General features: G+C 50.6%; 1 protein-coding gene across 1 annotated transcript in view; it reads left to right on the top strand.

The window, feature by feature from the left end:
- Nucleotides 1–5,278: 5,278 nt before the first annotated feature.
- The window catches only part of Ppp2r5d (protein phosphatase 2 regulatory subunit B'delta), a 23,140-nt gene continuing 13,770 nt past the window's right edge, over nt 5,279–14,648 (top strand). The window contains exons 1-2 of the mRNA XM_059282382.1: nt 5,279–5,439; nt 10,602–10,679. Coding sequence (XP_059138365.1) covers nt 5,413–5,439; nt 10,602–10,679 — 105 coding nt within the window. The 5' untranslated portion in view covers nt 5,279–5,412. The remainder of the gene's footprint in view (nt 5,440–10,601; nt 10,680–14,648) is intronic.

Here is a 14,648-nt window from a genome sequence, read left to right as displayed (position 1 = left end):
GCCGAGCCGGCCCCAGGGAAGATGTACTGCGCGCGGGCTGGCTCGGCCGCCGCCTCCGTAATCGCCGACGCATGCGCCCTTTGAGTCTGCGTGTGGGAGCATTTACCTTTGCATTTCGGTAGGGGAAATAACGCCCTCTCAGTTGTCACGCCCGGTCACACGTCCTCAGTATTTTACTGATCAAGAGCGATTGGTGGGAAAAGTGGAAGGAGTCCATCTTTTCCTGAGGAAATCGTAGTTTGTCCCGCTCAGCTGTAGGCACTGAGGCTTGAGGGCTGCGGAGAGGGTTGTAAGAGGGCGTGGTAGGATTATAAAACTGTCCCAGACACGCGTCGATGTGTGTAGTTAAGCCGTGGCTGCTGACTGAGTACCGCACCTGATTCACGGTTTGTTGCTCGCCACCCCTGCTCCACACGCCCCGCACAAAGCTGTGTTCCAGCGTCCTGGGCCCTTCGTGGTCACTGAACTCCCACCCAACTTTAAGATGGAGCAGTTTAGGTCTTCCCTCACACCCGGTGCTCTGTCCTACTCGTCCTCGGAGACCCATTCTCTGTTTCTGCCCTAGATGGGGGAAGGCGGCAGAGCAGGCAGAGGAAAGGGTTGGAGCCTTGTGTGATGGGAACTGAGCCAACAGCCTGGGCAACGTGTTACCTAGATTTCATCTCCGTCTCTGCTGCTCTATCACGTTCAGTGAGAGATCACATTTCCAATTAACAGTTGCTGGGGTTTCGATTCCTTACACTTAACCCATGTTTTGGATGGTGGCTATTGCCTTTTCCTGAATCTTGTGTTTTTCTTCCCGCCGCCGTCCAGCTTTCTCTCTCTCGTTCTTTACAGTTGAGCTTCTTGAGCAAGGCTTCTGTTTTATGTAGTACACATTCTTGAAAAATCTGAACATCAGACACCTGAAAGCTGAGAATTAGAATTACATGTATTAAGGGGTCTTTATCCCCAGAAAGATGAGAAAATATTTAGATTTCTGATTATAGTTCCTGGGAATACCGTAGTTTATTTATAAAGCTGAAATTGGGCTGGGGATATAACTCTGTTGGTAGAGTGTCCGGCAATGGTGAGGCCCTGGGTTTGAAACCAGGGGTTGTGGTACACTCCATCTTCCTAGCATTTGGTAGGTAGAGGCAACAGTTACATAGTGAATTTGAAGCCAGCTTAACATACATGAGAACTTGTCTCAAGTGGAATTATCCATTCTCTGTTCTTTTTGTCTGTGCACGTGTTCATGCATGTGCACGCATGTAATCTTACTGATGCACATGTGAACATTCACGTGCCGGCCAGATGTTAAGGTTAGGTTGTTGTGTGACAAAACTTTTTCCTGGGGACACAACCACAACACATGTCTCTCCCCCCAGATAGGGGTCCCATGACAGACCAAAGCACAAATACCAACAAACTCCAACTTGGTGAAACAATGAGCTTTATTGCAGTTACTACAGGAATGTGAGCAGAAATGACTCACAGACAGCTGCATCACCAAAGCCCACCCCAGCATGGGGACAGCTCACAGCGCTGGGAACCTGGAGCACACTGCACAGCCTGCAGGCAGCTCAACAGGTTGGAGAGCATCCTTCCCAGTGCCTCAGTTGGTCCAAACCTCTTCTAGGCAGCTTGGCTGGTTTCTGCTTCTTCCAGGTAGTTCATCTGGTCTGAGAGTCTTTGCAACTTGGCTTTAGTTCTCTGAGAGGGACCCTCAGATTTTATTGCTCACTCTTGCAGGGAGGGGCCTAGTGAATCTGCTCAGTTTCAGGAACTTCTGAAGATGTTCTGCTTAAGGAGGTTCCTGCGGGCTGGAATTTTTTTTTGTTGTTGTTTTTGTTTTTTGTTTTGTTTTGGTTTTGGTTTTTCAAGACAGGGTTTTTCTGTGTAGCTCATACTTTCCGGACCTTGCTCTGTAGACCAGGCTGGCCTTGAGCTCACAGAGATCCACCTGCCTCTGCCTCCCGAGTGCTGGGATCAGAGGCATGTGCCACCACTGTCCAGCCAGCATGGAATTTTGTTTTGGGAGGAAACCATTATGGAACCCAGGTGTCTTCTGAAATTGCTCTCCACAATGTTTTTTTGAGACAGGATTTCTCACTGTACCTGGAGCTAACTGATGTGGCTAGACTGGCTGGCCAGCAAACCTGAGGGATCCTTCTGTCTCTACCCTGGTCAGTGCAGGGACTACTGATGAGTGACGTCACACCCTGTCTTTTTTCCATGGATGCTAGGAGTGGCCTCTTGAGTGCTGAACTCAGGTTCTCATGCTTTTGCAGCAAGCGCTGATGAAGATGACTTCACCATCTTCACAGCCCGCCCTTCTCAGTTTTTTGAGGGTCAGTCTTGAACAAACTCTGTAGCCAAGACTGGCTCTAGACTCCTGACCCTTCCTCCTCCATCTCTCAAGTACTGGAATTATAAGTGCTCTACCATGCCTGCATTTCTCTTGATTTTTTTTTTCTTTCGGTTTTTTGAGACAGAGTTTGTCTGGGTACCCCTGGCTGTCCTGGAACTCACTCTGTAGACCAGGCTGACCTCAGTCACAGAGATCTGCCTGCCTGTGCCTCCCGAGCGCTGGGATTAAAGGCATGTGCCACCACACCCTGTCCTTCTCTTGATGTTTTTTTTAGACAGGGTTTTGCTATATATCCCTGGATAGCCTTGAACTCATGGTAATTCATCCTCAGCCTCTTGGGTATGAGAATCATAGCTGTGCATCATCATGCCTGGCGAAATTGGTGCTTACATACACATGGGCATTAAACCCAGGGCTTCACACATGCTTGGCAAGCACTCTCCCACTGAGCTGCAATCCCAGACCCTCATTTCAGATTGCAGAACAGCATGCAGAAAGGTACTGGGACTGCACACGGCTCCATTCATCTGTAAACCCACACTTTAGAGGCCGAGGGAAGAGAATGTCGGGTTCAAGGCCAGCCTGAGGTACACAGCGAGACCCTGTAGTGAGAACTACAAATGAGAAGGTGCTGGGGACTCGGAGTCCCCCAGATGACAAAAGTCTCATTTCCAGCCTATGTCTTTGTCCCTGCTTCCTAGAGGAACCGAGGACTGTGGGTTTAAAGAGGATACAGACTCGCAGGCAAGCTCTATGCCTCAGGACTACAGTTCATCTTGAGGCTTTGGGTGGGGGCAAGGAGGTTTGTTGCCCTGCCTTAGTTACACTCATACAGATACAAATGTCCACCCACAAATAAACATCTTTCCCTCCCAGGCTGTTCCCCTCAAATAATAGTAGAAATGCAGTCCAGTGTGTGTTGCCTTGAACTCATTCTTAGTCATAAAGCTAAATGCTATTTCTGTGTCCCAGCCAGGACCCGACATCTGATGTCCTCACCTCATGCTCACTCTTCAACCCACTATAAATTGCCGCTCCTCCGAAGGTTCCTGGCAAAGATCACCAGACACCTCCTAATTGCAAAATCAAGGTGTTACTGTTCAGTATTTATCATCTCTGTCTGCCTCTGGCCAATCCTTACTACCTCTGCCATTAGGAGGCCAGTTTCCTCTGTCCGTCTTTCATCACTTAGGAAAGTCATCCTTAACTCCTCCTTTCTCTTATGCCATCTCCCCCCCCATCCAGTGACTCACCAAATCCTGTTGACTGTACACATCTCCTGATCCCATCATCTCTTTTTCATTTGTTTTTAAAATTTTTATTTAAATGTGTCTGTGTGTGTGCCACCTGTGTGCAGATGCCCATGGAAGCCAGAAGAGGGCGTCAGATCCCCTGGAGCTGGAATTACAGGCAGTTGTGAACTAATTGATGTAGGGGATGGGAACCTAATTTGGTCCTCTGGAAGAGCAGCAAGTGCTCTTAACCACTGAGCCATGTCTCCAGCCTATCTTTCCCATTCTATTAAAAAAAAAATTGTGTGTGTGTGTGTGTGTGTAAGTGCAGGTACCTACAGAGTCTAGAAGAGGGTATCAGATCCCTGGGAGCTGGAGTTAAAGGCAGTTGTGAACCAGCTAATATGGATGCTGGGAACCAGACTCAAGTCCTCTGGAAGAGCAGCAAGTGCTTTTAACCACTGAGCCGTCTCTCCAGCCTCCATCTTTCCCATTCTCATGGCTCCTACTCTTTGTATAACAATCATTGGCTACTTATTTGTTTAGTTATTTGTGCTGTTGGGGGGGATCCAAGGCCCCTTACTTTCGGGACAGCAACTAGAGGCTTATTTTTAACTTTTTACTCATGTTTGGGTTTTGTTTGTTTGTTATGGTTTTTTTGTTTTGTTTTGTTTACAGACAAGGTCTTAGTGTAGTTCAAACTGGTCTTGAACTGGCTATAGCTAAGGCTGGTCTGTAACTCCTGATTCTCCTGCACCTTCCAAGTGCTGGGATTACAGGAGTAAGACACCACACCCGGCTCCCACAGGCTTATTTTTGATGGACCTCCTCCAGTTTGTTAATGTAGTCTATTGGCTACTAGGATAACTAAAATATATTTCTCCATGCCACTCTGAGGTTTGTGTAATTTATGACATTGTATTTTAATCATCTTATACAAGTCTGTGTACTTCATCAGAGTGGGAACTCCCTGAGGGCAGGAACCCAATCTCATCCACTAGAACACCAGCTTGGGCGCGGCGGCAGCGGCACGGGTAAGGGATAGGTTTTCTGAGACACTGAACGATGAGGCTACTTTTCCACTTCATCCCTAATGGCTCAAACGCAGCTGGTTTACCGATCCCAGCTTCCTTGCAGTAGGTACCGGGACCCACGTCTTGAAGCTGCAGCGAACCAGGGATTCTGATTTTATTTCAGTGGGGTTCCACTGCTGACCGGCTTCCCCTCTGCTCCTCTGCAACTGTGAACTAGAACAGACTTGATGAATGCACAGGGGGACCCTTAGGAGTCTTCTCTGTCAATTCGACGTGTGCAATTTGAGCTGCTTAAACTCCTACCCTTCCGTGTTAGGTCTCTTTCCTCGAGTTCGGACGAGGCAGAGCAGGGGAAAACGTGAGAGCCACTTCTGGAGGGAAGGAGCCAAGGAATGAATAGCAGAGGACGACGCACAGGCGACGCCGGAGAGCAGCTTTGCCAGCCAAGCTCGGGTTTCCCTATGGCCCCGCCTCCTCCGCGAAGCCCGACCCCCTCTAGGGCGGGACCTTCCCCTCCAGCCAATTCTGGGAGCCGAACCCTGGCGGTTTGTACTCTTTCTTTCCAATGAGAAAAAAAGGAAGCAGCTTGGCTCCAATGGCCAATCCGAGGAGGCGGCGCCTGGTTGTCAGGCAGGTTTGTAAGAGTTAGGGCCAATTGGAGGCGCAGCCACCGCTCGGCCCGGGCGCAGCGCGCAGGCGGTGGCGAAGAGACGCCGAGCGGGCCGAGTGCGGCCGAGCAGAGCCGGAGCCGGAGCGGGGCCGCAGGAGCCGGGCCGGGTGTGGACCGGCCGAGATGCCCTACAAACTGAAGAAGGATAAGGTGAGCGTGGCCTTTGCCCTTGCGCCTCCGCCGCGGGGCCTGCGCGGAGCTCTGGGAGGGGCCCGAGGCAGGCCCGGGACAGCCTCAGACTGACCCTCCGGTCCGGCCCCCCGCAGCACTCCCGGGCCCAGCCCCTGGGCCGCGCGGCTGGCAGCACCCCCAGCCCGTGCAGCAGCTGGGGCACCTCTCCCTCCTTGCCCCGGACAGATTCCCCCCACCTATCTCTCTTCCCTTCCTCTTTGCTCCTACCCCTGGCCCCCTCCAGATCTGCTCCACTCCCAGCTCACTCCCTTGCTTTTTCTCCCCACCTTCCTCTGTCCCCGATCCCCCACGGGTTTGGGACAGTCCTCATCTAAGACTGCATCTTCCTCCAGTACTCCCCCCACCCCCGCCCCGTGCAGCCCCTTCCCTCCTCTCCTCACCAGCCTATAAACGGCCTCTCCACAGTTCTGGACAGTCCCTTCTCTCTCCACGACAAGCCCCTGACCTAGAACCGCTCTGCTTTTTCTCTCCTCCGCCCAAATCTGGCCTAGGCCCCTCCCTCGAGTCTTCCTTTACACACAAACTTGTAAGCCAGGACTGAGCCCTTCCTTCTGTTGATGGAACCCCAGAACGTTGGTGCTGGAAGGGAGCTTTTGAGCGCATGCATTATAGTCCCTGGTGGTACAGATGAGGAGACTGAGGCCGAGTCAAGGGAAGGGACTTGTCCAAGGTCACACATCCTGCTGGAGGCCCAGCTGCAATATCAGGTCTCCCGACTTGGAGGGCTCTTCTGTGCAAGTGCCTAACTGCCATCAGCTGGCTTCCACGTTCACCCTAAACCAGACACCGTTTCTAATCTGCACAGGCTCCTCCCCTTATTCCTTAGGATAACCTTTGCATTTCCTTTTTTTGCACCAGTGCTGGGTTTCTCCCTTTCCTGAGTTATATTAAAGCAGGAATCTGCCCTGTTCTGTTTAGTTTTCTTCTTATTCTGCAGTCCTGGCACCCCTGGACATTCATACTTTGTCGTACTGTCCTTACACAGGCCATTTCTTTCTTATTTGCCTTGATGGAGATCAAACCCGGGGTCTTGCACACGCTGAGCATGTGCAGCACCACTGAGCTACACTCCCAGCCTCACAGGCCGTTGATTGATGTTGCCTTCTTTCACCTTCTTCTGTCTCCATACCGCCTTCACCTGTTCCTCATCCCTGCCGTTTCCTACCCTTTGTTTCCTGCTGTTGCTGAGATCTGACTCAGAGGTGTGGTTCCTCTGAGGTACAGACTTACCCAGGGATGCTAGGATACCAGTTGCAGCCTCCCCCGGCCTCTCTTCTCTCGGGGCTGGCTCTGGCCTGGTATTGTGGTCCACCCTCCTGAAGACCCCAGAGGCGGACTGCATTCATGTCCCCCGGTTGGCTTGCTATGCTACCACCCCACCTTATCAATTAAACTCTTTATCCTGGGGCTGTTGGGTATTTTCCAGGTAGCTCTGATTATGGGTTGTCTTCATAACTTCTCAGAGTCTGAGATTAGAGCACAGGGCTGATATATATGTATATGTATACATATACATATACATATACATATACATATACATATACATATATATTCAGCATATACTAGTTGCTGAACCTCTTAAAGGTGGTGAGCTGAGCAGAGTTGTGTCCCCTACCCAGTCCTGACCTTGGGAGTGGGCTTGCCAGTACGGTTTGGGCCATTCCCCTGTAGAAACTGCACACTCCAGCTAGCTAAACTGGAGACTTGAGAGGTTGTGGTGTTCAGAGGAAGCATTGAGATCCTTAGCCTAACCCTAACCCTAACCCTAACCCTAACCCTAACCCTGAGCTAAACTGGAAACTTGAGAGGTTGTGGTGTTCAGAGGAAGCATTGAGATCCTTACCCCTCTGGAGTTTTTAGTCTGTGGACCAGATCGTGTCCCATCTGCAGAAAGCCTTTGCCTACTGGATAATAGAGAATTAGAGGAGACACTCTTAGCTTCCTGGGGCCATGAGTGATCTGGTTGATCAAGGGTGTTGGGAGGATTGGGATGCATGGAAGCAGGTGTGGAACCCTTTATGAGAGTTAACCTCCTGCACTGGAGTTTGGGCTGCATTTGGCCTCCTTAAAGTTCTGAGGGGGAGAGAGATGACAGTGTGACGGAGCTGTACCAGGATGGAGGCATAAAGACAGGTGGGTGGAGGCTCCTTATTGCTCATCCATCACCTGTCCCTTCTCCTTTATCTCCGCTGGTCCCCGTCCTCACTGTCCTTCACTGCTCCCTCTGTGAAGCTTGGCCGAGCCTTCACTTGGGCTCACTTACAGACTGCATGTGTTCAGTCTTGGGTGCGAATGGATTGTGGACAGCCCTTGTCTTCCTCCTTGAGGAAGTAACTAAACTCTGGAGGTTTGGCATCCCCTAACACACAGTAGGTAGGTGCTGAGTCAGTCTTCGGGGAGATTTGCATCCTTCTCTTCTGAGAATCGATTTAGGTCTTTGATTTTCCTGCATGAAGTACCCTGCTCCTTCCCGCTTTCTTATTCGTAATAACAGAATTAACCAACATTAGGGTTTGATGTGCCAGACACTGGGCTAAGGGAAGTGGTCCTATTATTGTTTTTGTTTAATAGGTGAGGACAGGGAGAGGCTAGTTACCTCCTCACTCTCACGGAACTGTAAAAGTTGAGCTCAAAACACAGTGCTAGCCCTAAACCCCAGGGCCTCATGTCATTCGACAGCTGGGCCGGGCCACAGTGTGTGTGCTTCACCTGCTCTTGAGGAGACAGGGAGCAAGGCTTGTGGGCCCTGTTCCCCTACACCCACTCACACCCACACACCAAGGCAGCTGACATCAGGCAAATTCCCTGAGATATGTTTCTCAGGCGTCGTGCTGAGTGCCATAAGGTGGGTGGAGGGGACAAGAGAAGTAAGCAGCTTATGATGGAGTCTAGAGACCAGCCTGGAGTGAAGATGGGTCAGCTCTGTTGGAGGGCCCGTGTCTGTTGTGTGCTCTCAGTCACTTTGGTGGTGTGTGCTGCATCTTTTTTTTCTCCACCACTTGCTGTGAGCAATTGTCAAGTCAGTGTGGCCGGCCTGGCCAGTGCAGTGGGAGAGTGCTCAGCCCAGAGAAGCCCCTTCCCCCTAGTACAGAGCATCAAGCTGCTCCCTATCCGCGAGAGAACGGTTTTCCCTCTCCACCCCCAGAAAGCCTTCCCCCTGTTCCAGCCCACACATAACTCTCTTCTCCCTGGGATCCGTTTGCCCCCATAGTCACAATCATTTGATTTAACACTTCTTACTGAAGGGGCTTGGCTGCTCTTGAATTGCCGACTCTCAGAGCTGGAAGTGATTTCCAAGGTCCTCCAGTCCAGCTCTCAGCTGAGACTTGAATCCTTTCGCAACATGCCTTAGAGGAGGTCATCCAGCCTCTGCTCAAATGCTCAGGACCGGGAGCTTTTAGCTTCACTGGGCAGTCTGTTTCCATACAACTCCACCGTGAGAAAATCCGTCCTTGTTGGCCTCGGCCTGTGCTCTTTCAGCGTCCCGAGTCCACGAGGATAAGTTGTGTCTTTAGTACACATGGCAGCCCTCCTCTGCGGGCGAAGCTTCATCTTGCCCCCCCCCCCCCCTTCTTTGTCTACTTTCCCAGTCGTGCAGCTGTTGCACTTCAGGCTGAGCTTTTGCATACACTGCCAGAATGGGCTGCATTTCCCTTTACAAGTAAGGATTTCTTATTGCCCCTTCCACGGGCTCGTGCTCATGACTGAACCAGACCCACTAGCGTGGTTCTGTCGGGGCCCAGCACAGACACAGGTCTGTTAAGTGGGTGGAAGTTCCCAAGACTTGTAGTGGATGCCGCAGCATCGATTTGTGTTCAAGTTGCAGTCAGAGCTGCATCCTCAGGTCTCTTTCACAGTCTCCCCATCCTGTCTGTCTCTGTGTGGCTGCATCCTCAGGTCTCTTTCACAGTCTCCCCATCCTGTCTGTCTCTGTGTGGCTGCTTCCTCAGGTCTCTTTCACAGTCTCCCCATCCTGTCTCCGTGTGGCTGCATCCTCAGGTCTCTTTCACAGCCTCCCCATCCTGTCTGTCTCTGTGTGGCTGCTTCCTCAGGTCTCTTTCACAGTCTCCCCATCCTGTCTGTCTCTGTGTGGCTGCATCCTCAGGTCTCTTTCACAGTCTCCCCATCCTGTCTCTGTGTGGCTGCTTTTGTTTTGGTCCAGAGCGTGGAAAGAGATGCTGGACAGGCCAGGGCTCTGAGCCAGTTGCCAGGTTCCCAAGGGAACCTTTAGATTGGTGCTCACAGTTTGTTAACAATTCAGGACTTCACCTCCATCTCTAGTCCACTGCTTGTTGCCTGAGACGCTCTTAACATTTCGGGCGGAACCCTTCTGATCCGTTAGCACCCTGTTAGAGACTCTAGCACCCTCCTGTTTGGGTGCTGCTTCTGACATCTAAACAAATGCCTCAGGGTCTTTCTGGATGGCCCTGAGGGGAGAGAGACGAGTTCTGCTGTGCTCTAGCACAGAAGCAGTTGGCACCTCTGACCAGGTTGCCCAGAAGCCAGTCAGAGTAACTGAGGAAGAGTTTCTGTTACTGATGCTATTCCAGGAAGCCGCCTCCCCTAGGTCCTTTCCTGACTAGAGCTTCCTGAGCCCAGCCGTTCACTACCTGGTGAGGGGACAGATGAAGACTACTGTCATGCTTAATTATTAGATTGAAATTGGCTTCCTAACTAGAATCTAAACTCCTTGGAGGGGCTGTATCTCCTTTGTGTGTCCCGGAGTCAATACAGTAGGATTTTTAATTTATTTTTGGTTTTTTGAGATACAGTTTCTCTGTGTAGCTCTGGGTGTCCAGGAACTTGCTCAATAGACCAGGCTGACTTCGAACTCAGATATCTACCTGCCTCTGCCTCCTGAGTTCTGGGAGGAAAGGCGTGCACCACCATGCCCAGCTGATACAGTAGGTTTTAACTGAATCAGTTGGGTGGTATGTAGTTAAAACAAAGACCTAGGAAGGGCTTGGACATACAGCTCAGTGGTAGAGTGTTGGCCTAGCATAGACAAGGCCCCTGGTTTGATCTCCAGTATGAAAAAAAGAAAAAGATTTAAGAGGTTCAGATAAGGCCTCTCCTTTCTCTTGGCCTCTACTAACCCTAACCCCATCTTCTCCCAGCAGGACCCTCCCAAGCTTGCCAAAGGCACAGCCAAGCCCAGCAGCTCGAGCAAAGATGGTGGAGGAGAGAACGCAGACGAGGTAAAGGTGTAGCCATGGCCCTGGTTCCGTGCAGGTGCTGGCCACAGCCCCTTGATGGCTGGGGCCCGGGTCTGAGGGGCGGTTACACAGACAGAGGCTCCTGCAGCCTGGATGGGAGGCAGGCCTCTGTGCTCTGGGGCAGCATTTGGCTGGTATAGAACAAACAAGTACTCTAATTCTTTCAGATTCCTTAGAGTCCCGTGGAAGGTGTTTCTGCCTGCCACTTTCTGGTGTTGACAGCTCCTTTCTCAGTGGTTAGGGGTATGGCCAGTAGTGGAGCCCAGGCTTAGTATGATTAAGGCCTTGGGTTTAATTTCCAGCATGCTCAAGTGTGTTGCGCGGATGTCTTTCTTAGGGTAAAAACCATGGAAAGATGTGAGGTCTGCTTATGCTTGCCTGTAAACTCATCATTTGGGGAGCTGGGGATCACAAGTTTGGGACCAGCCTGTGTGATGTAGCAAGACCCTGACTCAAAAAGGGGTGGGGGTGGGGTGCTGAGAGGTGTGTGGTCCTGGTGTAAAGGGGAAAAGTCTACAAGTGCTTCGTGGGATGACAAGTCACTTTGGTATGGAGCTGGGTGGGGCAGGGGCTCGGGAGTGGCTAGTGTCCCTGAGTTGGGCAGGGCTGGGCCCACTGCTCTTGGTCTCAGTGTGACCAAAGGACAGCCATGAACAGAGGTCAACACAGCTCGGCAGTCTAGGGCTAGCTATAAAGCAATAAACAGGCAAACAAGACAGCCAGAGTCGAGGGGCTTAGGGAAGTTCAGGGGTGTCCTTGAACATCTGGGGTACAGTCGGTGGGGTGCTGTTTGCTGAGCAGCCTTGTGAATGTGTGGGGGCCGTCATCCTCTCTGCTTTCCCCGCTCTTTCCCACTCTGAACTGTTCAGGAAGCAGAAGTCTCAGTTACTTCCCTGAGAAGGAGGTTGACAAGTGTTTGTGGTTAAGTCTGGGTTTAGATTTCCAGGCTACTTGTCCCTGTCCCTCGTAAGAGAGCCAGTTAATGTTTGCATTGGTGACCATCTTGTAGGGGTCGCAAAGTCATCGGGAGAATAGACTAGGTTTCCTGCCCGATTTGCAGCCCCGGGCAGATAAAGACCACAACAGAGTGATGACTCCTTCTCTGCACCTCACAGGAATCCGCACAGTCTTTGGACTGGTCCTTGTCACCAGACGTTGTGACCATTTGTTCCCATCACGGTCTTCCCACCTGGCTGTGAACTGAGGGAAAAGCTGTATGGTGCTGTATGGCTTCCCCCTCAAGCCTGTGGACTCAATGTGGGTCATACCAGATGTGTCTGGGGCCAGATGTGTCTGGGACACACCCTCAGGGCTCAGTCTCCCCTTCAGAGGTGATGGTATTGATGGGACCCACTGGGAAAGTAGTTGAGAGTTAGTGAGCAGTGTTAAAAACAGCAGGAGAGATTCAGAGCCAGGACATAAAGGAAGAGGACACTCCAAGCCCTCCCTCCTCTGCCTCGCTAACATTCTTCCAGTTCTTAGGCCCCCTGCTTATTATCTGCTTAGGGTGGCCGGCCTTGACCACTTCCCTCCATCCCCAGGGAATGGGGCCCTGTGAGTTACGGTTTTGTCCCTCAGCCCCTTGGTTGCACTTCACAACAGTGTCAAATAGTTCTGTGAACTCACTGTTTCCTAGTCTGGGAGCTTCAGGAGGCTCTCACTTGCCTGGCCCGGTGTGAGCACCCACATATGAACGTAGTAGTCAGTGAAGGTGTGAACTGGAGAGTGAGTGAGACCTCACTCTCTACATGGGGAAATGAAGGCCTGGTGAAGTGAGGAGTGTGCTGAGGCCGACTGCCGTGATGTCTCTGGGTCTTTAGGAGGCTCTGCTCAGGGAGGTGGCGTCTGTCTTAGTCCCTCTAGATGTCAAGTTCACCCTGGGCTCTATTTTATGTAAAGTCTCCAGGGCTTGTCTATGTGAGGTAGCCACAGGCATTTACTTCATGATTTTTCAGAAGGTACTCTTATACAGATGTTAGAGACATGCTGGGAAAATTGAAGGCCAAGTTGGGAGGACGTGGCCTTTTTTTAATGTGTTTTTTATTTTTATGTGTGTGGATGTTTTGTCTACATGTATGTCGTGTACCATGGGCATGCCTGGCATCTGTGGAGGCCAGAAGAGGGGCATCAGATTTCCCTAATGAGAGTTACAGGTGGTTGTGAGTTGCCATGTGGGTGCTGGGCATCAAACCTGGGTCCACTGGAGCAGTGCTCTAAAGTGCTGCCTCGTCTCTCCGGCCCTGAGGCATGGTTTTAAAATACTATTCACCATGCTTTCCTTCCCCCTTTTTTTTTTTTTTCTTTTTTTTTAAAAGATGTATTTATTTATTATGTATACAGTGTTCTGTCTGCATGTGTCCTTGCAGGCCAGTAGAGGGAGCCAGATCTCATTACAGATGGTTGTGATCCACCATATGGGTGCTGAGAATTGAACTCAGGACCTCTGGAAGAACAGCCAGTGTTCTTAGCCTCTGAGCCATCTCTCCAGCCCCTCCTTCCCCCTTTTCTAGTGTAGAATTTGGAGGTCCTCCGGCCAAACTCTGTTAAACATTTACCGGAGTGTTTTTCAATTAATCCTAGTAATTATAGCAGCTAACATTTACTTTATTGAGAAGTTATTCTGTATTAGTTTTCCAAAGCAGCCAAAACAGATTCCCATACACCAGGACAGCAGAAGTGAATTTCCCTACAGTTATGAAGGCTAGAAGTCTGAAGTCAGGGTAGCATAACAGACATGACCTGAGATCTTTCTTTAAATTATTTTGAATTTCTGTGTGGATATGTGCACATGTGTGTGCAGGTACCCACAGAGTCCAGAAGGAAGTATTGGATCCCTGTGGTGTCCCCTGGAGCTGGAGTTACAAGCTGACCTGAGCTGCCTCACATGGGTGCTGGGAACTGGACTCTGGTTCCTCTGCAAGCACGTCAGAGACATCTTCCAGCTTCTGAGGTTTACTTTCATTGAAAAACTGGGGACAGGATGGTTGTGCTCACTGTAATCCCAGCACCTGGGAGGCGGGGGCAGGCAGATCTCTGAGAGTTGAAGGCCAGCCTGGTCTGCAGTTTTGAGACCATGTCTCAGATTTTGACACACTACCTTTATTTGTTTGTTTGTTTTTGTTTAGTGATTGTGAGTGTGCCAGGATGTACCGGTGGAGGCCAGAGGATGGTTCTCCTTCCGCCACGTAGACTTGGGGATTGAACCGAGGTCCTTTACCCACTGAGCCATGTCATTGTGCTCTTTTATTTAAATTTAAATGTTTTCAATTTATTTAATTTTTGTGTATGTATGTGTGTGGTGTGTACAGTATGTATATATGTGTGTTCACATGTGTGGAGGTGCATGAGTCTGTGCACATTCGTTAGAAGCTTGAGGCTGACATCAGATGTCCTCTCAGCTGCTCCCAGTCTTAATTTTGATGTCTTATTCAATCTCTGTGGACCTTGTATGTTGAGGTATGTTCTCTCTGAACCTAGAGCTAGTCAGACTAGCCAGCTTGCCCCAGGGCAGAGGTTCTCAACCAGTGGATCTTGACCCCCTCGGGGTCACACTACCCTTTCACAGGATCTCATATCGAATATCCAGCATATCAGTATTTACATTAGGACTCTTAACAGTAGCAAAATACAGTTATGAAGTAGCAACAAAATCATTTTATGGTTGGGAGTCACCCAACATGAGAAGCTGTATTAAATGGTCACAGTGTCAGGAAGGGTGAGAACCACTGATCTAGGGATTCTGTCCCTGCTTCTGGTTCCTGGGGATTGCAGGTGTGCTGCCATGCCACCTGGCTTTTACGTGGGTCCTGGGGATCCAAAACTGTTCACCCGATTACATAGAGGCACATTACTCTGCAAGCCGTCGCCCCAGTCCTGTCTGCAGGTTCTAGGGACAGGTTAGTTCTCTGCCTCCCTGCTGGCTTTCCACAGCCCTGTGTCGTCTCTCTCTGA

Source organism: Peromyscus eremicus, chromosome 16_21 (genome assembly GCF_949786415.1).
Source record: "Peromyscus eremicus chromosome 16_21, PerEre_H2_v1, whole genome shotgun sequence".
Taxonomy (NCBI): domain Eukaryota; kingdom Metazoa; phylum Chordata; class Mammalia; order Rodentia; family Cricetidae; genus Peromyscus; species Peromyscus eremicus.
This window is presented reverse-complemented; position numbering and strand designations above follow the sequence as displayed.